This window comes from Sinocyclocheilus rhinocerous, unplaced genomic scaffold, assembly GCF_001515625.1.
Source record: "Sinocyclocheilus rhinocerous isolate Xijiao unplaced genomic scaffold, SAMN03320098_v1.1 scaffold430, whole genome shotgun sequence".
Taxonomy (NCBI): Eukaryota; Metazoa; Chordata; class Actinopteri; order Cypriniformes; family Cyprinidae; genus Sinocyclocheilus; species Sinocyclocheilus rhinocerous.
Genome location: NW_015668442.1, coordinates 268,710 through 292,439, shown reverse-complemented (window position 1 = coordinate 292,439; position 23,730 = coordinate 268,710). Strand labels below are relative to the sequence as shown.

At 36.4% G+C, this 23,730-nt stretch overlaps 1 protein-coding gene across 3 annotated transcripts in view; it reads left to right on the top strand.

Moving 5' to 3' along the window:
* The first annotated feature begins 1,209 nt into the window (after window positions 1–1,209).
* Window positions 1,210–23,730, top strand: part of LOC107734035 (zinc finger protein 40-like) — a 66,623-nt gene continuing 44,102 nt past the window's right edge. Inside the window, exons 1-2 of one of the 3 annotated variants that reach the window (XM_016545888.1) lie at window positions 1,210–1,303; window positions 4,749–4,911. In XM_016545888.1, coding sequence (XP_016401374.1) covers window positions 4,872–4,911 — 40 coding nt within the window. In that variant the 5' untranslated portion in view covers window positions 1,210–1,303; window positions 4,749–4,871. Of the gene's footprint in view, window positions 1,304–1,436; window positions 1,646–1,688; window positions 1,861–4,748; window positions 4,912–23,730 lie in introns of those variants that run through there. The other 2 variants (XM_016545889.1, XM_016545890.1) reach the window with 2 other exon arrangements.

The following is a 23,730-nucleotide window of genomic DNA, read 5'->3' as shown; positions in this document are numbered from 1 at the left end:
TGTCATCATGCATTCTGTAAAGCTGCTTTGCAATTATATCTGTATTGTGAAAAGAGCTAGCCTATATATTCAACAAAATCTTTGTTGATTTTTTTATTTTTTTTTGAAAGCATAAACCATCATGAATATAACATTACATTAATAGTTTTATAAGATGTTTCCTTTTATCACCTTGAATGTCCTGATTTGTCATTGGCGGTTGTATAAACTGCTGGGTAGATTACCTACAATTTGTTGTTTGTTACTAATTACAGATTACATGACGAAAACTGTAGTTACGTAATCTAGGTTTGTCATTTTATGTAATGTATTCTGACTGCTTTGTAGATTACTTTTAGATTACTTATTACCTAACTTGTTTTTAACTTACCATTAAATGTACCACATTAATATAAAAAAAAAAGCTGAAAGAAAATATATTTCATTCTTTGAAATGCATTAAACATTACATAACTTCATGGTTTTCCAAAACGCTGTTTATATCTCGTACACTGGTTGTCTGTTTAAACAGTCAAAATAAAGTTGATTTCCCCCTAAGCTCCTCCTTTCTCGGTACTTTCGCATACAAACCGCAACGAACTATTAAAGGAATAACAGAAAACCTAAAAGTGGATAACTCTAGTTTTATTCATTTTAAATGCACATAAATACAAAAAACTTAACACTGGCTGTAACATAAATGCATATTTTTCTTTGAAACATCAGTCCTAAAACGAGCATACTCAGTGCTTTCAGTTTTGCATGACTGTAAAACATTACAATTGAAGCGTTTACATTTCCGATATGATTTGGCGTATAATTACACCGCAATCACACTCTCTGTGCTGCATTCTCCATTGTTCGCCTGGATCTGTGCGGGAAAGCCCAGCGCTGGTTGAGGGGCACAACGTGACCTAACAAACAAGGAACCTCCGGGAACACCGTCAGTCCTGAACTATGCGCACATGGGGCCTATCTGAGGGGTCCCGCGAGAAGCGACGCTTTACAAATGACTCTTAAAATGCGCTTTTGCAAATGCCGCTCGGTAAAGCGCATTAATTTCGCATTCGTGCTATGTTTATGATGAAAGTTTACAATATTAATCACTCAGATGGTGCTTAACGCGTTTTATTCATGTGCTCCATCGGCCGTCAGGACACTCCCTGAGCGCGTTTGCTTCGCTTGGGAGGCGGAGACGGGACCCCCGTTGACGTCAGTGGGCCTGTCGGTTTCCTGCAATAGAAAGTGAGGGAAGATAGAGCGAGAGAGGGGGAAAACAGACCTCTGACCGTTGAAATCTTTGACAACAGTTCAGACTGCACCTGTAAGTACTGAAAGTTAAGAAATACACGCGACTTAATAAGCGTTTAGACGCATGGTCCAGTGCGTAGCCAACGCATGCGGTGCGTAAACTCACCTCCAAGAGCTGTTGTTTTGGAACACAATGTTTCCAAAAAGATTTTATGGGTTGTTTAAACTTGTGGGCATGTTTGTGTGAGTTTTACGCTATTTTTGCCTGGTGTCGGTCGGTCTGTACCGAGCCGGCCCGTGTTTTGTATCTCGCCGAGAGCACACGTCTCCAGAATCCTAATACGCGGGGTGTAAATGTTTATCAAGCCCGCAACGCTGCTGGAGAGAGTCTCCGAAGCACCGACCGCGACGGCAGGTAAGCGCCAAAACACCTTCCCTTGACACTAGGATGCAATTGAACGCGTTTCGGCTGGTTTAAAGGGCATTTTGTTGTCGAATTAGGGAAGCGTTTCTTGTTCAAGTCCTGTTGCAGAGGGGTTTTCCCCGGCTCCGCCCTCTTCATGTGTTTCGTAAAGGCAGTAATGCGCCATTCATCCAGTGCGCACCTAGATTTCCTTTGAACTGTGGCATGTAAGCGTAGTAGCTTTTATTGGAAAACGTGGTGGTTTTGTGTCAGGCTTGGACACATGGTGACTCATCGCATGCGGGTCTTATAGGTTGTAAGCATGTCAGTTTGTCACTGGCACGGTCTGCCTTACAGGAGCAACCCCTGTTTAGTGCCATCTTTTTTGCCATTGCATGCATGCCAAGTAGGCTATGTATGTGTCCCATGTGCAGCAGTTTCTGTTGGCTCTGTTAGACTGGTTTCAGGGTGTTTCCTTATAGCTTGACTGATAGATTCTTTTAACATTTTGCATTCATGCATTTAGCAGATGCATGGCGAATTTTATTAGTATGTGTATTCTTTGGGAATCAAACCCCCTGACCTTGGCGTTGCTAGTCCAGTTACATTAATTCTGAAATAGCGTAGTATTGAAATTCTGCAGTAATATTGAAACATTCTAATTCTGATGTAAGCAATATTAAAATTATGCTGTAACATTCCATATCTGCAATAATGTCATATTCAAATTCTGTTGTAACATTGTAAAATTTCAGTTCTGCAATGTCCTGTTCAAATTCTGCAGCAACATTTTGAAACTACAAAATATTAAAATTATTCAGTAACATTGTACTATTTCAATTTTGAGACGGCTAAATGTTTAAATTCTCCAGTAACATTGTAACATTACAATTCCGAAATGATGTAATATTCAAATTCTGCAGTAATATTGCACACTTCCAATATTGAAATTATGAATGTTGGAATGTTATAATGTTACAAATTGAAATATTAATTCTTTACTAACATTGTAACATTCCAATTCTGAAATGATGTAACATTCAAATTATTCAGTAACATTGTAACATTCCAGTTCTGAAATAACGTCATATTAGAATTCTGCGGTAACACTGTAACATTCCAACTCTGAAATGAAGTCGTATTCATATTCTACAGTAACATTTTAGCTCTGAAATAACAAAATATTCAAATTCTGCAGTAACATTCAAATTCTTAATTAACACAATATTGAAATTCTGCAGTAACATTGTAACCTTTCAGTTCTGCAGTGTCATATTCAAATTCTGTAGCATTCCAATTCTGAAATAGCTAAATATTTTGATTCTGCAGTAACATTTCAGTTTTGCAGTGTCATATTCAAATTCTGCAGTAACATTGTATTAACGTGTGTGTATAAATTAATTTTTCCAGTTCTGCTATGGGTAGATGAAATAATTTTGAAAAGTAGACATGCAGTGTAACATAGACTACATAATTTTGTTGATTGTTTTATACTTATAATTCAGGAACTACATGTTATATTTCTACTTTTAAATTACACTCATCACATTACAGAAAGTTTATGGGAAAAAATGTTAAAAAGACAACCAGTTACAAGACCAAAGGTACAAGGTTTACACTTTAACAATATATATTCTTATATAAGTATTTGTTGATTTAAAAAAAAAAAGAAAAGAAAAAGAAAAAACTCAACGGACACATTATGCATCAACATAATTTCTATGGGGGGATTTTATTTGAACACACACTGATTGTCCTATGACAGTATTTCTCAATCCTGGTCCTGGAAAAAACGGTCTCTCTAATCAAACGCATCTAACTCCATGTCCTAAAATGGACGCATCAAATAATCCAAAATGCAGTGCAGGAGGGCTTCCTGGACCAGGAGTGAGAAACAGTATTCTAGATGTGTGTGAAACCTGGTGCATGCGCTGTGCTGTGTGTGTGAGTGTGTGTGTGTATGCTGAAATCCTCGGGGAGGTGATGTCATTGCCGTAGAGCTGCACACGGAGGGAAATCATACGTACTTGTAGTAAGCGTTATGTAATGTGGTGAGACGGAACATTCGCGTGGAGTCTGGCACACGCCGTGATGGGATGCGTGCGGGAATGCATGGGCGAGGCATGTCAGATGTTTGCTTCATGCTACAATGGAGCTGAGGAACATATAGAAACAAAAACCTCCTAAACATTGAAACAAAGAGGATCTTGTGTAGAATGTGGGCTTATCTGCATCTATTCATGCAGAGCCAAAACAATGCCTTTGCCATTTTGAGAGCTGCAGTTTTAAAATGTTTTGAAGACTGGTGATTTTCATCATAAACAGTCAACATTATTGTAGAGGATATATATCAACCATGCTGATTAATTGGCTATTTATCAGCATTTATATAGTCTATGGATAATGCACATTTCCCATTTTTTATGTAGTTGAATAATATATATGCATCTCTATCAGTTGACAACAAATTGATGTCCTCAGCTGTTTTTCATTGCATTTATGGTTTTTAATGCTTTAATGCTTTTTTATGGTGTTTTAGGAGGTGCTTTTTTTTGTTCTATTTAAATGAATAAAATTTATTTTTTAAATACTAGATATCATTGTATCTTCTATTTAGCATTATTTAAAACATTTTTGTGGGCCCTTTTTTATTGTGCTGTTTGGCTATATATGTTTAATGGCTGTAAATTGTCTTGACAATATTTTTAATATTTAGAAATATGTCTAATAATGAAATTACTGTGAAATTTTGCTTATGATGGAGACCCGAATAGCACTTTTAAAATTCCCCGGAGGGTTTGCAGCACGGCAGAGATGACAGTGTCATTTCTCTGTGTTTGATGTCAGATAGATGCAGGTGTGTGTAGAAGTGCAGTTAGTCAATGCATCGACGGCAACAGACCATTAAGATCAGAAATCTGATTACTGCTCACACTTCTATATCTGTGTCAGTCCAGCTAAAACATCTGTTCTTACTGACAACACTAGTGATCTGTCACAGTAGCTGGAGCTAGAGAAAGAGGAAGCCACGCTTGTGTTGTTTCCAGCAGCAAGAGTATGTGTTTGTGGCCTGTTTTGTTTTTGCTTCAGTTTACTTGTCTCTCATCTGTCCCAGATGTGCAGAGGGTGTCTATCCTGTGCGGAATAGGAGATCGTCTTTCCTCCCTGTGACCGGTCTGCATTCCATCCAGCATCTTTCCGTACGATGTGTCACTGAGCCAGTGGAAAAACCCTGAAAATGCCACGTACAAAGCAAAACAACCCTAAAAACCTGAAAGGTAAGTGTTGTCTTCAGTTTGACCAGATTTCTGTTTGCTTAGGTTGTTTTTGTTGGGTCATGCCTTTTCCTTTCACAGGTGTCAGGAGGTCTCTTTGTTAAAATGTCTGTGAAGTTACTTCATAGAAGGGAAATATTTGGCAATAGAAAAGTGTAGGTTTCCCAGTCAAACTAGTACATTTATTTACGTGGCTTGGGCTATTTTTGTATATGTTTGTTCTGTGCGAAATGGCACATTTATTTACCACAAATTACTTAGTCATTAGGAGACTTGTGTGAGTGAAAACTGTATGGTTTCAGTTCTATGCGTTTCAAAAAGTGTTTCTAATAATCCTATTTTGACGATTCTGTGAATACAGTTTTCTTTTGCTGTGTTGATGTATTTCCTCTTAAAACAGGAAGTAGTTGCTGGCAGGTGGCGTTTGAGGGAGGGACGTCCTTTTTCTATAAAGTGTTTTTGTGGATCAATATTTATTGACATTTTCCGGAAGAGATGTATCTGCTTACGGTGACTTGTAGTCAATGTTTAAGAGTACACTAGCATGTAGACAGCATCTGTTTGTTTAATTACAGTGAGCAGTATTTTATATTAGAATTCATCTGTGTATTTTAATTCATGTCATTTTCATAGAATTAAAAATATACTCGCTGTAGCGGAGTGTGTAGCAACCCAGATTTCAGAGTGTTTGGATAGTTATTGCTTTGAGCTTGGCCAAACAACATGAATAATTCAGTTTGATTACTGAACAGCATCCACCAGAGACGGCTGTGACTTTTCTCAATATTAGTATTATTAAGTGAAGAGAGGGACCAAAAAAAAAAAACCAACACAGATGTCCTTTTTTTTTGCTTTTATAATAAAGACCACAGAAATTAACATAATGATTGTTTCTTGATTTAAAAGCAAGTTTATGATTTTATAAGGTTATGAAGGTGTCATTACATATTGACATTAAAGTTCTAGATTTTATTAGTAACACTTTGGTCTTGTAGAAATTATTGATCTTTAACATCCTAAATGACAAGCAGATTTTAAATAGTGCCCCATACACACAATGAGAACCATCAGGGAAACACACATACAACGAATGCAGTAAACATTAACTAGCCTAAATAACAGATAACAAATTACTGATTACTGATTGAGATTAGTCTCAAATTACTGTAATTACTGTGGCATTGGGTGTGTGAATGAAAACGGCTGTGCAGCAATGTTTTGAAAGAACAAAGTATGAAAGAGAAAGAAAAATACTAGAACCAGGAACTAGAGGATTCCCTCCTTTGTGTTGGGCAGCTGTGTTATTGGTGTCATGGATACAGAGGTGACCTCTGTCTATCAGCAGAACACACCCATTCTAAAGCATGTCATAATCGAGTCAAGACGGTCAAAGCTTAAAAGCATAAAGCTTTCATTGTTCTTTGAGGTTGCCGTGTTTCCAGGCTGTGTTTACTGTTAGGTAGCGTGGTGAAATCATTGCTAGACGCAGACTCAGCCAACATGTCAGTCTGTGTTTTGTTTCATGCATGTGCGACTCGTGACTTCAGAGCAGAGCAGGAATGCTTCAGTGACGCAGTTTGAGGGTGAACGGGCAGAAAGTAAGGAACCTCTAACCCCCATTGGACTCAGTATGTTTACTTTTCTGAAACCGCTGGTCTCCAAGCACACATTGCTCACAATACGTCGTTGTCGACCCTTAAGCATATCGTCCAGCCCTAAAGTCACCTGTTTTTCTATTTACAAAATTATTAACCATTGAGGGACAGTGTTGGAGCCAAAGATAAGATATTAATCTGTCACAAATATTTTTAACAGTATTTTACCCTTACTAACTAAAGGAATAGTTAATTTATTTATTTACTCATCCTCAAGTTGTTCCAAACCCATATGACTTTCTTTCTACAGTAGAACAAAACTTGACAAAGGTCTTTTTTAAATGACACTTCACGTTAACCATCGTTTTTAGCTCCAAAACAGTCCAATTTTTGACTCGGTATTAGTGAATTATTTCCTCACAGAACGCTATCTTACTGTAGAAGACGTGAAATGTGCAATAGTAGTCATTTAGACTGCTTTATTGTGTTTATTTGAAGCTTATCGGATGTAGCCGCTTGTGCTGTTGTTATGTAGTGTAAAGCTGTGTGAAGATTCTTCAAAAATTCCCTTTTGTGTTTCATGGGAAACAAATTACAATGTGCGGGTTTGGATTGGCATGAGGGTGAATAAATAATCACTGAGTTTTCATTTTTGTGTGAATGCTTGCTTTAAATAGTGAATTTAAAAAGGTTAAAAGCAGCCTTCTTTTTGTTAGAATGTTGTTCCTTTTTATGAGTGTTTTGTTAAATATAATGAAAAATCCGTACAGTAGTGAGTTTTCCGCTAGTAAACGTACTGTGAAAGGAGCACAAGGTGTTGAAAAGCTGGAAAAAGCGTTTCTGGTGGAAAGTCTTGAAGTCATGAAATTCCAAAGTCAAGTTAAATACTATTTTGGGGTACATAAATACAGTAAAAGCAGTAATAATGTGAAATATTATTGCAATTTAAAATAACTATTTTCTATTTAAATATTTTAACATTTATTCCTCTGATACGAAGCTGAATTTTTAGCATCATTACTCCAGTCTTCAGTGTCACATGATCCTTCACAAATCATTCTAATTTGCTGATATCCTATTATTAATAATGCTGAAAACATGATATTTTAGTGGAATAAAGCACATTTGTTTGAAATACAAGTCTGCTGAATATTATGAATTTACTGTCCTTACTGTTTTCCATCCTTGTTTTTTTAACAGTTCGTAGAAGTCCAATTTGTATGTGTGCAAATCATTTTGTTGGGATTGCCTAGGAAAAAACAAAACTGTGGTTACCAAAACAATGTAAATTAGTCACGTCCTGGTGTCTGCTTCCTTTAAACATGTTATGCTTTTCTGCAGAATACATGAGTTGTTTATTTGCATGCAGAAAAACGGTAAAGTACGCTCTTTAGAAATGTGGGAGTATGTTGAATGTCGGACCACGTTGCCCCATAACATTTTAGAGTGGTATTGTTGGCACAGTGACCGTAGGTGGGAAAATTGCGGCATGCCTCCTGCGGGCCTTCCTTTACTTCCCATTTCTAAAGCCCCCATTAAAATGTTCTCTGTCTGAGACATTGAATCAACCTGCTCTCAGTCTAACACACTTCGCCCACGCGCAGGTGGTGCGGCTCGCTGACTGTTGCAGCTTGTGGTTGGTGGTAAATGAACGCAGAACGCTGAAATGGAAAAGCCCTTTTTAGTGCAGCACACGCTCAGTAGTTGTACAATACAGACGCTGGAACGTCCCTTTGAAGCTGCAGGGGTAAATGTTTTACCCAGAATGCCCGTCTTGACTGCGTGACCCAGAAAACCTGTTAATAATCAACTCTGGGGTTAGTTTGCTGACCTCTGTGGAGTCCAGGCATGCGCGGGGTGTGATTGTGTAACCCGGACCGGCGCTGATAATCTCAGGTGTCACGTGCATTGGGCTTCTCACGGCCGTGATGGATGGGTCCATAGATTCAGAGTTGTCACTTTAAATTGTTTTTGTGGCAGATGCCACTGTTTCTGTCTCAATTCAGTCTGACTTCTCCGTTGGCGCAGGATGAGACTAACCTCCTTTAGGAATAACGTGGAGGAGAGACACGCATAGTAGCGCTGTCCAGTGTTTCTCATGGTTTATGAGGTGGGGGAGGTTGATTTGATGTCCTCCTGCATGGCTGAGCCAAGTTTGACGTCAAAAAAACTCTCTGTAGGAGTCTATATATCTATAGACACACAGTATACGATTTTGGGTTTGACATTTCAGGTGGGCTCAAGCTAAAAAAAGCTTTTTGTCCCTCTTAGATCCTTCTATACAGGCTGCTTTTGTTGACGCATTTAAACACCCTCTTTACATATGAAATGATTAACAGCAATTTGCTACACTCATGTGTGGTTTGCTGGTTTGCTGCGAGTAAAATTTAAGTTCTGAAAGTACAACGAACTGTTTTATTTCAAAAGGTCAAAAACATAAATTCTCATATTGTGACCTGTTGAATGAGCCTCAGTATGATGAATATTTATCCTGTAATTCACATTAGTTGTACATTTCGGTTTAGATGAGGAGATGAAGCGATACAGAGGCAGTCTGAATGCCGAGTGTTGTTTTTCTCATGCGTTACCCCAGGGCGCACATTTGTTTCAGTGCTGTAGCGGTCTGACCCTTCTGTCTCCCCCTAAGCATCAGAGGTCAAGAGGTCAGGCTTGGGGTTAAGAAGCGGTCTTGAACTCAATGTAGGGCCTGAATTCTAGTCTGTCTAATCCCAGAGACAGACCCCATGAATATCCCGGAGTTGTTTCTGTCTAAAGTTGAATGGTTCTGGCATCTCGGTTCTTTTTATAGCATTTCAAACGTAAAGCTGCAGCGGCAGCTGATGTGAAATCAGCATAGGCTGTCCTTTCACAGTGATATATAAATCAGTCAGTTATTTAATGAGAATAAGGGTCATGTTTTTCAGGTCATGTTTGAAGGCCTGATCTCAAACAAAGAAAGTGAATATTTCTGAAAAATTTATTTTTTGAAATCAAAGCAGTGCATTCCTATAGATGTATTCACACCAACATTTATCAGATGACAGAACAAGGGTTTTCCCTTTTTTTCTTCTGCTTCCTCCTTTTTGTTTTTAGTTGTTTTGCTAACCATTTGGTAGCTGAGCTGTTGTGCTTATTGTAAATCCTTTTAGTTTTAGATTGTTTGCTAACTTTTGTCTAGTCTTTGGTTTTCATGTTCTTACCGAAGTAAATTTTCTTTTCATCCACTCCGAGAAATATTAGTTTTGGTTTTGGTTTTGGTGTGAACAGGACTTGTTAAAATATGGTAATTCTTAGCAATGACAGTATGAGAAAAGTTTATTTATAATATTTAAAAAATATATATATATATGTTTTATTATGAATCAATGGAAGCCAATTTCCGCCACAAAATAAAATAAATAAATAAAATAATAAGGTAATTTTTAGTTTTTATCATACAATGCTGACTTTTCTTCACAATTCTCACAAATGACTTATTTTCTCAGCATGTTTTTTGTTTCCGACCACATTTTTTTATTTGCCACAGAATAAAAAATAAAAATTACTTTTTATCTCACATTTCTGACTTTTTTCTCCGAATTGCAATTCTGAGTTTATAACTCACAATTGCAAGAAAAAAGTGAGAATTGTGAAATAACCTCGGAATTGCAAGTGGGAAAAAAGAATTGTGTGATAAGAAGTTGCAAATACCTTTGCAATTTCTTTATTCTGTGGCAGAAACAGATGTTCATTTTTGCTTCTTTAAAAAGTACTTAAATTTCAAAAAAGCAACTGTATGTATACATTGTAAGTATACACAATATTATGCATTTAAATATTTATTTTAATGATTTTTTTTACTGTACTACATTTAATTTTAGGGTTAAATGTGATTTTATGAACGAAACTATTACACGAGAGATTCATGAGTTGACTCAGTTTTGTGAAGATGTGAATTAAATTAAGTTCAGACCCTGATGATGTAGACTAGATGAACTCTGGTAACCGTTTCAGATAATCTCAACAGAGATCCTGTGATGGAGTTTTGATGTGGCTTCAGATGGCTGGATTTTTACCTGTTATGTCATGCTTTTGAGGCAGTGGCGGCACTAGGGTGGAGCTTGACCCTATAGCCCCGTCAGAAACTTGCTTCGCCCCCTATTACGTGAGTTTCACCCAGAGCACAGCAGATGTTAAAGGGGTCATATGATGCGATTTCAATTTTTCCCTTTCTCTTTGCAATCATAACGCATTGGATAGCTGGCCAATCAGAGCACACCTCGCTTTTCAGACCGATTAGTTTTGTAAAAATCGACGCGTTTCAAAAAGGCGGGGCATAGAGGAGAAACAATAATGTACAGTATGTGGAAAATAATGTGTTTTTTTAACTTTAAACCGCATAAACACATTTCATTACACCAAATGCACAAAATAATGTTCTTTTTAGCAGCATCATATGACCCCTTTAAGGGTTTTACACAGCAGATATAAACACGACAACAACCAGTCAAAGCATGTCGCTTTATAAATCTGCATGTTCTGCATATCTCTGTTTAAATAACAAAGTTTTCTCTACAAACTCAAACACACGTGAAGCTCACGGTGATTTCAACGTTTGCCTCCCACTTTATGAACTTCATCTCCAGAGCCTCTCCGAGAGATCTTTTCATCGTATCTTATTTCACGACAAACATGAAGAAGGTTTAACAGAAATATATTACTATGATTTAGTAAAATGTACTTATCAAAATAATAGGCTAATACTATTACTATTATTTGTAAGGAATATCATTCAACCCAAATATTTTTCATCCATGTTTTAATATCAAAAACACACAGTTTTGTCGTGCATCATCTTATTTGACAAAAGTTAAGTTTACATGCATTCTTAAAGCATTTCCTTCTATAAATGAATATTAGAGGTCGACCGATTGATCGGCCGGCCGATTCATCAGCCGATTTTTAGCATTTTTTAATTAATCGGCATTGGCCGATTGTGCTGCAAATTAGGCCGATTTATAGGCAGGCGCACTGGCGGGCAGCTAAGCGTTGTTGCGGACCTCCCTCTGGCTTCGTGAGACGGAGCATCTCACGCTCTGCAGGCTGCAGCAGCCACGGCTTGTTCACACACAGCCTCAACTAATGGCAGGGCAAAATAGACCGTTTCGAAAGCGGGATTGCGTTTTACCCTACTAGAATTGATGCCGGAAAGTTATCATATTCATAAGTGCAACGAGTCATTTGCACGTGAAAGTAGAAACACGTTCAATTCAGACGAAACTTCTGGGCTGATTATAACGTGCATGTTAACTTTCCTCATAAAGTGTCTGTGGGTCCGACAATAGCCTCCACGATGTCATATATTCGCTCGTGGCCAGCGCACTCTTAAGCAGTTATGAGCAGCAGGCAGTGCAATATGTGTGAAATCTTCTATTTTTGTTATCACTATGGCCATTTGACTTATAGCAGTGTCCAGTGTTTCCTATCCATTGAGTTATTTGTGGCGGCTCATCACAATATCAAAACTGACCGCCACAAATAGATTTTCCAAAAGGCTTATACTTCGTTAAATAAAATGAGCGCTTCACGTTTCAAAATTAAAATGCATCGCGGGTGTTTTTATATGAATGTATCTTTGAAAAGAACCGACTGTCTTCAGAAAAGCTTCGATGCCATTTTCATTTCGTCTTTCCTGTAATGCCTGATAGCGTTTGTGAGCAGCGCTTATTTGATTACAGCCTTTACCAGGGAAACCGCTATACCTCCAGCTCCCAAAGCGCCTCCTGCTGGCAGAGAATTAATTTGCAGTCTGTGGGAAACACTGGTGTCTGTCAGCAAACATAAACAAAAAGCATCCTTCAGAACTGTTTTGATAAGGTGCTTAAGTTTTGAGCCATGTATTATTACTCTAAATTGGGCTACTACTACCATTACTATCTTGTACCCTGCAATAATCATTTGCTCAAACTCACTTTTATGAGATGAATGGGGAAAAAAAAGAAAATCGGCCAAACATATAGGCAAAAAATCGGCATCATATATCGGCCATCGGCTGCCCTTATTTCTAAATATCGGCATCAGCCAGAAAAAACCCATATCGGTCGACCTCTAATGAATATTGTGATAAATATTGCTATGATATGGGAAAAAATATTGTCATAATATTTCTGGCCATATCACCCAGCCCTTTTAATTTTATCTTGAAAAGTGCTGAAAACTAAAACGAAAGAAAGGGTCAAATAAAATAAAATACAGATTAAATACAGTAATTATGTGTTATATTCGCGGTTGTGGCTAGAAGGGATACAGCTACGGGAAACCAACAATAAATAATTTTAGAATATCTCTTTGGGTTTGAGACTTTAGTCTTTGCAACTTTAGGGATCTTATCTATTCACGAACAGCTTGTAACACTCCAAAGAGAAAGGAAAACTTAAAATCACATCATATGACACCTTTAATATGCACATACTACATATAAACTTGTCTTGCCAATATTCAAAACATAGAATAAATAAAATAAAAATGTTTATTTTAAAGGGCATTCATGGAATAAAGCAGCTATAATTGGACATGGCAAAAATTTGGCTAGTTTTCATTCCTTTTGGGCGGGTTTTGAGTAAGCTTTGGGCTGGAAATTTTTCTGGGACCTGGCAACCCTGGGCACGCTGTACAGTGTGCATTAGCGTTCGATGGAGCGCTATTTTTTATTAAGTAAAAGACCGCGAATTTCAGACACTTTGCAGAATAGCTCAGATGAGAACAATAACACAAGTCGACAGTCTCAGTCTGAAGTTCAGGATGGAGAGGAGTCTGTCGTCACACAGAATAGCAACTCTTAAAAATAGCTTATGTGGAAATAGTTTTATGAATTATCGGCACTTTATCTATTGTAAAAAATTGTTAGAATTTACAATGTTTTCCCGGCAATTGGCACTGAGAGTGACTGATACTTGATGGTCCAAAAAAATAATAATTTAAATAAATAGTAAATAGATATGTGTGTATCTATTCCCCCCCCCCAAAACAAATCCTGGAGCCGCCACTGTTTTTAGGGCAAACCAGTATTTCCGCACTTTACTGTTCAGTTTGAGTAAGTGAAACCCATGCTGTTCTCTCTCTCTTTCTTGCGCTCCTTGTTCCCTGCGGCTGGGATCACCCTCCGTTTTAGCAACAGTAACTAAAACAGATGCGCAGCAACAGGTTTGGCCATGTCTGTTTGGCTCCCTGCAAACCTTACAGAGAAATTTAAGAGTGTGTGAGAGAACAAAAACTGAATGTGAGAGACTGTTTTTCATAGTGACTGATGCATGGAACAATTATGCATGTGTGTGTTATCAAAACCAGTTTTGCTCTGGTCAGCAAAGATTTTTAATTCAGCTTCAGAACGTGTAGGTATAATGAGGGGAAATTATATAATTCTGCTTTTTATTCCTTCAAGGAATAATTATTTTCCCCCCATCCACGGAAACACTGACTCTTTCCAGTAATTAAGCTATAAATTTAACAGCTTAGCTTTTAAAAAGTATATTTTTACTGCCTGAAAAGAAACTGGGTCCAGCACGTTTTGGTTTTGCAGTCATACACAATGTTTCTTTGTTTGCTCATCATGGGCTTTTCCTGGCATCAGTGGAGAAATGCAGGCCATTACTTTAGGCTCATTGGTCAGAAACTTTGCAGGAGTTACACTTGTCTACTGTAGTGTGAAAATACATTTTCCATTCTAATTAGTGAGATGTTGCACTTGCAGTGCAAAAAAAGAAAAAAAGAAACTCAATTGCACATTAAAAGTACGTATTTCACAGTTGATGGGTAAATTATACTTTGGCATAGTATTTTTAACACTATGCGTCTCATTCATGAATAATGAGGAATGTATGTGTAAATAGTTTGTATTAGTGCATTGTCAATTATTACATTCAAAATTTGTAATGTATTAATCCTGATTCTTGCCTACTTAGGGTGGATATTTTATGTGACTACTGTTCAAAAGTTTGGGGTCAGTAAGATGTTTTTGATGTTTTTGAAAGAAATCTCTTATGCTTACCAAGGGTGTATTTATATTAATCAAAAACACAATAAAAGCTGAAATATTATTACAATTTAAAAATAACTGTTTCTGTTTGAGTATGTTATAAAATGTTATTCCTGTGATGCGATGCTGATTTTTCAGTAGTCATTAGTTTTCACTGTCACATGGTCCTTCAGAAATTATTGTAATTTGCTGATTTGCTGTTTAAGAAGCTTTTCTTCTTATTATCATTTGTTGAAAACAGTTGTGCTGCTTAATATTGTTCTTTAATATTGTGAAAATTAAAGAACAATATTAATATTGTTCTTTAAAATGGTGAAAATTCTGAGATCAATTTTCCCATGTTTTTGATCAATAGAAAGTTCAAAAGAACAGCATTTATTTGAAATAGAAATCTTTTGTAACATTTTAAATATCTTTACTGTGACTTTTGATCAATTTAATGTCAATTTAATGATTCCTTGCTGAATAAAAGTATTATTTCATATCAATCGCAAAAAAAAAACTGACCCCAAATTTTTGTTAGCGAGTTTTTGTACAATGTTTTAATGAAATTTAACATACCTTTTGAATAATTCACATACGAATTGTTTATACAGTGTAAACTATTCATAAAAAGGATGGTTAACGATTTTACAATTTACACATAAAATCATTCTGCTTTATGAGTGAGACTATAATTTCTATGCACTAATTCTGATTCTCACATACTATTTAGGGGGACAGTGTGTTAATCGGGATGCTGTCTTTCTGCTATGTGATGTTTGTTTGGTCATATAAAAAGTATTTTAAATCCATGACAACATAAATGACTCTGACTGACAAACTGGTTCAAATCTGTTACAAAAGCAAGGTGTCATGTTTCAGTTTGTGATTGCTTTTGTGTAACAAGCGAAATCTGTTGCCAAGGTTGTGTCTAAATATATTTACACAGTTCTTTGATTTGTTCCTGTCATAAAAGAAACCCTTACAAAAAATGTATCATGGTAACAGTAGTTTTTGCTAAAAGCTACAACAAAAAAGACTGCGGTAACTCGATATCAGCCTCCATTGTCTTCGCTTTTGGCATTTACAGTAGCAACAGTAACATTAGTATCAGTGTTTTGGTGGAAACGATGGTTACCATGGTAAAAATTACACTTGTCCTCTTCTGTGAGGCTTTTAGATGTCCTGCAAACCCTCAAATTGCTTCCTCTCATAGGGCTTACAATACCGCCGGAGTAAAATTGCAGCTCACTGCTTCCCTCTTACTGCACACAAGCTCTTTCTTGGCTATTGTTCGTTCTTGCATATTTTTTTTTCGTTCACTCCACCCCCTCACCGTGCCTGAACACCATTCAGACTTTCATTCTGAATGTCTGTCAAGCTCTGACTGTGTATCGGACCGAAGTGACTAATGCTGGACCGACGCCACCCACCTGCTATAAGCTGAAAAGGTTGTGCGAGTGTGTGTGTTCTCACACTTCAGGCCTGCGTGTTGCCTTATTTTCTCCTCAGAGCTGATTCACAGAGGTATTTCTGTGTGAGCGCTGCATGTCGGTTTAATGTTTAGAAGAGATTGTGTATTTACATGCACATTTTCAGGGGATACGCCTGTATACAGGAGTTTAGGCCTTCGGGTTTTGTGTTTAAAACAGCTTTGTTTGGCATGACAGATTAAGATAGCGTGGAAACAGTGTGTTTTGTTTCTCTCTCTGTGATTTCACGCAGTCAGTGCACCACATGCTCATTGCCGCCGTGTCTGTCAGCATGTTGTAATGCTCTTTTTGTGTCTGTTTAAAAACGCATTGCAGTTCAAACACTACGTCACACTAGTGGACAGAATATTCCAGTGTGTTTTGTTTCTTGCGGTTACAAAAACCGCTGCTTGTGAATGAAAAAACGCCAAACTTGTTAAATTTTACTATGTCGCTTTCAAGTTCGTAGAACGGCACGGATTAATTAAATCCCACAAGTAAATCCCAGAAATGTATCCCAGATCCAGTGAACATTCTTGCTGGTCTTAAATGTGTAACCCTGCAGCGTTTGTTCGTTTTAAGCTGAACAGTGGTTTTGGGTGTGTTTGAGTCTTGAGGGCTTCTGTTCTAAAAGTCATAAAACTGCATTTGTGACCCATTTTGTTTTCATTATATGATTTTATTTCTAAGTGAAACAATGTTCGCCAAGAAAAAAAAATGAAGGCAAAATTGATTCATCATGTAAAGTGTGTGTCTCATAAAAGAATAAAATCGGATCTGAATGCACTGGGGGATCCACTCAACAGTGTTATATTATTAGTTTTATTTATATTCTTTTATAGTATCTTTTGATCAATTTTGAAGCATTTTCATTTCTAGTTTTGGTCATTTTTTATCATTTTTTAAAAATTGTATTTAACTTTATTTTAATTGTAGCTTTAGTATACACTTTATAAAGAAAATAAATACACCTTTGAAATGTACAGTAAAAAAGGCAGCTGTGGTACTTTACCAATTAAAAATATGGTAGCAATATTTTAGTGTCATGCACATAAATGCAAAACACCATCATGGTGACACAGTTGACGGTAAAATAATGCAATAAACATTAATTAAACAACATAAGATGTCTAACAAGAAACAAAATTTAAACAACATACCATCAAACATAATGTCTTATGCAGAGAATTGTAGGAATGCCAGTTTATAGTTTTTCACTGTAAATATTAAGATGAATGTTTGCTTTTACTTCGAAAGTCTGTACATTTTACATTCTTTTTCTGTAAAATTACTCGAAATGTTGCGTTTTTCATTGTACTGTATATAGTAAGGAAACTTGCCAGTTAACAGGTTTTTACAGTAACACTTTTACAGCAGCTTACAGTTAATATTACAAACATATTTTACTGTGTATTTTTTGTACTTCAGTTTATTTTATTTATTTTGCCAAGGCAACATTTCTAATTTCCATTTAAGTTTGTATTTAATATTTATATATTAAATAATTAGCCTATAATTTTTATTTTCATTTTCATTTCAGCTTTTAGATAATGAAAACGGTTTTTAATAGGTTTAGATTTTGATTTCAAAACATCACCAGCAAACACTTTTGTGAGCAGGACGTGAAGACTGAAAGTCAAGTTTATCCCGATGGTAACGCTTCTTTTCCAAATCTATCATTATTAGCTTTTATTGCCATAACTTTTACTACATTAATGTTAAAAGACATTAAATTACTGGATTTAACTGTTTAACTGTTTTAGAAAGGCTGCTTTACTTACAACAGTAGCCTAAAACAATGAGTAAACATTAATCAAGTGTTGCATTTCCTAACAGGTGACATCAATCAAAATGGAAAGTCATTTTTCAAGTTGATAAAATATTGCAAACTTTGAGTATCATGCATTGATGGATTGTGCACAATAAGCCTAGAGAGCCTGCATTAGGAAAGCAAATAGGCACAATTTTGATTTCAACTCTACTTTAAAGCAAAGATGTCATCTAAAGTTGCACACTTAATTTTTTTGTGAATGCGGCTTTGTTTGAAAGCAGAATTGCTCTAAAGATATCAAACCCTGACTGCAGACCACCGGAAACCCTTATAAGGGTGTTGTGTGGGGCTTGCCTAAGTGTGTGTGTGTGTGTGTGCATGCGAGACAACACTGGCAAAGCCTAACGGTTTACACAAGCGAAGCTCGATCTAGCTGTTGCTAGGGCAACAGGAGCAGCATGAGTCTGTGTGTGCAGGTGCCGTTCCTGCGTCTGACCGTGCGGGAGGAAGCAGGGAGAGAAAGAGAGTTTTTTTTTCTCTTTTTTTAAGGAAGGAGGATTGACTGGGTGAACGATTGATTATCTGTGGGAGAGACCCCAATGGGAATGGGAGGATGACGAAAGAGGAGAAAAAAGGATTAAGAGAGAAAGAAGGGTAGTTTGATAGAGAGACAGCCCTGAATGGGAGCCCAAGGACCCAGCAGGAGTCCGGTAACCCGAGTGACTTTCATACAGAGAGGAAAAGAAGGAAAAAAATATGTAATAGAGAGAAAAGGATGTAATAATGCAGTAAATTCAGACATAGCAACTAATAAATTGATGCTGTCGAGCTCCAAAAGTAAAAAAAAAAAAAAAGCACGATGAAAGACTCATATGCTATATTTCGGGTCTATTCGCTGGCCAATACTGTACAATAGTGTTTTTGGGAGGTTTTTATATTTTGGGCGAACTATTCCTTTAAGGATTTATTTCTGTGTGCGTGTGTACTTAGATCTCACAGCCAGAAAAAATCTGCTGCCTGCGCTGCGTTCTCTCTTGTGTGTGTTGTGTGTGTGTGTTTTCAGAGGCGCACAAAAGCAGATTTCCCCAGCACAATGCCAGATTCACCCGGTCCGTTCTGGAAATTCCTCCAGTTCTGACGGGGAATCTGGGCTTCTCCAGCAGCTGTGCCGACCGCTTTCCTCCTCCATTCACACATCTCCAGTCCCTCGTGTCTTTTCTGAGGTCACAATCATAACAGACAGTACAGAGACTCTGAATCATGTGGCTAAAAACAATGCGAGCAAGTGTTTGTGGCAGATATCATAGAGTTGGTTGAAGATGATTTTGGAGGTTTTTAAGCCCAGCTGATGCAGTATATGAATGTAATGATAGCAAATGAGATGTAAATAATTTTAGCAATTTTGTGTGCATTTATTTACTGTAAATACACACTGTCAGTCAACTAATTTTTTTAAACAATTTTATTCAGCAAGGATTCATTAAATTGATCAAAACGGATATTTACAATGTTAGAAAAGATTTTTTATCTCAAACAAATGCTGTTTTTTTTAACTTTATATTCATCAAAGAATCCTGAATAAAATGTATCAGTTTCCACAAAAATATTTAGCAGCACAACTGTTTTAACACTGATAATAATAATAATATAATAATGAGAAAAGGAAATGTTTCTTCCTAACCACATCACATGCCAATTACATTTTGAAATCTATTTAAATCAAAACTTAAATTGTAATAATTTATCAAAATATTTCTGTGTATTTGATCAAATAAATGCAGCCTTCAAATACATTAAAACAAATCTTACTGATCCCAAACTTTTGAACGGTAGATGCTGTCAGAATAATAAAATACATAATTGTAGTAATAAGGCAGATAATGTAATAATTGTTTTAAAAAAAGGTTGTGGTGTGTCTCAAACATCCAGGTGAAATCACTCCATCATGTGGCCAAAAACTGAGAAAATGTGAAGTTTTGCTGCAGTGCATTCTAAACAGTCATGGTCTCATTAACCAATGAGAATTTCAATTTGCGATACTCCTGCTTGATTTTGACACTTTTAAAATAGATATTGTGCATTTCCATGTGCCAAACGTTTTGAAAAATCTCTAAGATGGTCAGGAACGGTTTCAGAGATGACCTTCTGTTCATCACAAGTGTTGCCGTCACACCTTTCTCTTGCCCTTTGAATGTTGCAGTCTGTCCCTTAAAGGAAATGTTTGTGTGTTTGTACAAGTGTAAGTGTGTAAAATATGACTTTTCCCCTTTAAAACGGATTCACACCCTCAATGGAAGAGAGCCAGAGTGAGTTTTGACCCTCGCCACACTCTGCCCACCAGCAGGCCACCCCCTCTCTCTCTCTCTCTCTCTCTCTCTCTCTCTCTCTCTCTCTCTCACTCTCACTCACACTCACACTCACACACACACACACACACACACACACTCTCTCTCTCTCTTTCTGATTTCAGCCTTGGCTTTGTCCTTGTCCTTCAAAGCTGAGTGAATTGTGTCATTTTCAACTCAGATTGTCTTAGAAAAGTCTTATAATATCACATACAAATAACTATTTCAGAAACATCCAGCTCTCTCCAGCTTTTATATTAAGTGCCACCTTTAATGAATACATGGTGCTTTTGACCATTTCTCCGTTTCACACCTGCATACTGTAGACCTGTAGGCCTATTGTTTTCATATAAAACTAATTAAAATGTTTTTGTTTTTTTACTATTTAATACTATTTCTCTCAAGTATTTTCATACCTCAATATTTAACATTCAATGCAGTGTGTTACTTGCCATTCCTTTGTAATTAATTGTGACATTTTCTAGCAATTTCTGAGTGAAAATTGTTTCTACACCTATTGCAGGTTTGCATGTTAAAATTTATTATTTATCATTAATGAATGAATTAGCGTTTTACATGACAAGCTAGTAAATGATCATGTAAATTTTCATTCACACTTGCATAAATTGTTTTGTTGTTGTTGTTGTTGTTGTAGTTGTATTGCAGGTTGATCCCAAAATATATTTTGCAGCACATTAACACCTGATTTCAGGTCAGTGCGATCACTTTAGATCCACCTGCAGGTTTAGGCAGGAGAAATCACAGAACAATTAGAGTTAGAGCTCGGAAAGGCAAATAACCATACGAGCGAGCACTGAATGAACCATTGCGTTTGTGAAGTGCTTTTCAGACAAGTGAAATGTTTTACATGCAAATTAGATTCAGCACATTATTATGAAAGTGAAGCACCTTGTGGATGATGTGAGGCTGCCAGCCAGATCTTGTCCAATCAAACGTGTCTGTGGAGACGATGGATGTCGGTCCACTGATGGTGCGTTTGAAGTATGTTTCAGATCGGCGGTGCTGTGGGAAACTTGTGCTGTTCAGGAGTTTATGGGGGTGATGTTAGTATTGATTGTGCAGGCAGACATACACTGTAAACTGCATGTCCACAATACCTTTGAACATGAAAGCGCATTCACAGTGCATTTAGCATCTGAGTGAAAAGGAATGTTTAGAGGGAAAAAACGTAGGGCGGGGCTTCATTTTGCCCATTGGAATTTGATTGGATCATAAAAAGTGGATGCTGATGTTATTGGTTAATATTATTTTATTATTTTTTTCCCACCCACCCCAAAGAGTGAAAAATTTAAGGGGGTCTGAATACTTTCCGTACCCACTGTATATATATAACTAAAATAAATATATTTATTATTGTTAAGACAGTAAACAGTCAGTTTTTTGAAGCAGTGTTGTTTCAGTGCTATTTATATACTATTAGACTTGTGCCGGTATTCGGTAATGCGATAGACTTGTATTTTTTAAACAAAGATTAATAACTTCTGTAGCAAATGTAGCTATTGCTCATTGTGAATTTTAATGCATTAACTAAGGTTAACTATTGAGGTCTATTTGTAAAGGGTTCTTTTGCGCTTTAATCTGTGTAAAACTTTTAACTATAAATTTCTCTGTATTGCTTTATTGCATTTAAATGTTCAGTTATTTTTGTTATAAGAAAAAAAGTTATTAAACCTGTTATACTGTATTATGACAGCACTTTTTTTTAAACAAAATTTCAATATCGTGATAATGCCGTATACCGTAATAAAAGCATTAGCAATTAATCGCAACATGAAAATTTGATACCGGCATATCCCTATATACTATTATGCATTTATTTATATTGTGAATTAGCTTTTATATTTATATTATTAGCCTTTATTTTTTAATTTTTTGTAATTTTGTTGTGTGCTTTTGTCATTTTCATTAGTTCCTTTAAATATTACTATTATATTTTATTTATTTTTATCTCCATTTTTTTTTCAGTTTTAGTTATTTATTTCCAGTTATTAATTTTAGTGTTTCAACTTATTATTTCAGTTAGTTGCAATATTTCTGATTTTTGTTTAGTTTAAGTATTTCATCTAATATTTAAGTCAAAATTCAAGTCAAATTTATTTGTATATCGCTTTTCACAATACACTTTGTTTTAAAGCAGCTTTAAAGAAAATCATGATGTTAATGTTTATAATATCTTCATATCTTTATGCCTTATAGCCATATTTAACTATTTTATATTTTATTTCAGCTTAATTTCACTTGAAAAGTGTAATTTTACTTTTAGTTTCTTTGTGATAATAATAACAACTCTGCATTAAAGTCAATATAAATTGTCATTCCCAACTAATTGACTTATTTCAGATATACAGAGGAAAAGACTGTAGGGTGGGATTTGATTATATCTATAGATTTTTGTTGTTGTTGTGTTGATCAAAAGGTGTAGGAACTCTGATATTCCTTTTAACCCAGAATAGAGAGAAAAATCCTTTGAAAGCCCGAAGATGAGTATGTGATGACATCATAGTTATATTTCTGGTTTATTATGATAAAGGGAGTGGACTAAATGATTTGAGAGGCACAGATGATTTAAATCGAAGAGGTTGTGAAATATAATAATGCTCAGTATTGATTTCTGTAGAGTAATGACCGTCAGGGCGCGCTTGGGAATAAGTTGCGCTCACAGAAGGAGCCGAGATTGATTGCTGAACGAGAGCTAAAGAGGCACGTGAAAATGTGAATGCAAAAACCAGATGAATGGGGAGAGATTATGAGCAGGAAAGGGTTAAACCATTCTGCCGTGAACATACTGAGAGAGTGAGCTGGGATGAATGGATGTATGAAAAAAATGAAAGTCAGACGAAGGAAATGATTGGCAGAGAGGGATGAATGGGGAAGAGGTGGATTGATGTGAAGCAGGAGACATAGGCGGAGTTTGGTAAATAATGTAAATAATGATTTTGTCTGAGCTATGAATAAAATATCAAAATTAGAGAATTCACATTTTCTCATTTTATTTGTATTATCTTGTTATTTTGGTGGTTAGAATAAGTGTTTTAGGCTAAATTAATTATTTAAGCCCCATATCCTCGCGAGTCGCGACTCACGATTCTCAACTTGAGAGTACATGAGAGGAATCTCTTTTCGTTATTTTCCCGCTTTAGCAAGTTAACAAATATTCGTTGTTTTTTTTATAAACCCCCTAATAAAAATGTGGTGGACACACACATTTCTGGCTGAATTGCACAGGCGATTTGAAGCGATGGCCTTGAGTGTGGCGTGTGATGCAGTATTCAGTTTAAGCCTTAAGATTCACCCTCGGTTTATGACAGATGAAGTGGATCTTGTGAAATGTGTGATCGCATCGCCGATTACTCTTGAGAAACTTAAAGATGAAGTAGGCTACGGAAGGACAAATATCCAAACTTTTTCAGACTACTGCAGTTTGCACTCACGCTGCCCATTGATTCGGCTACATCAGAAAGTTTCTCAGTTATGAGGAGAATCTGGCGCCGATCTTCAGTGGCACAGGACAGATTCTCAGATCTTTCTTTACTGCACATAGAGAACGATTTGACTGAAAAACTATCAGAAGAGAAGAGATAGTGAAAGAAAGACAGTGGTCATCTACGCAATTCGGAAAAAG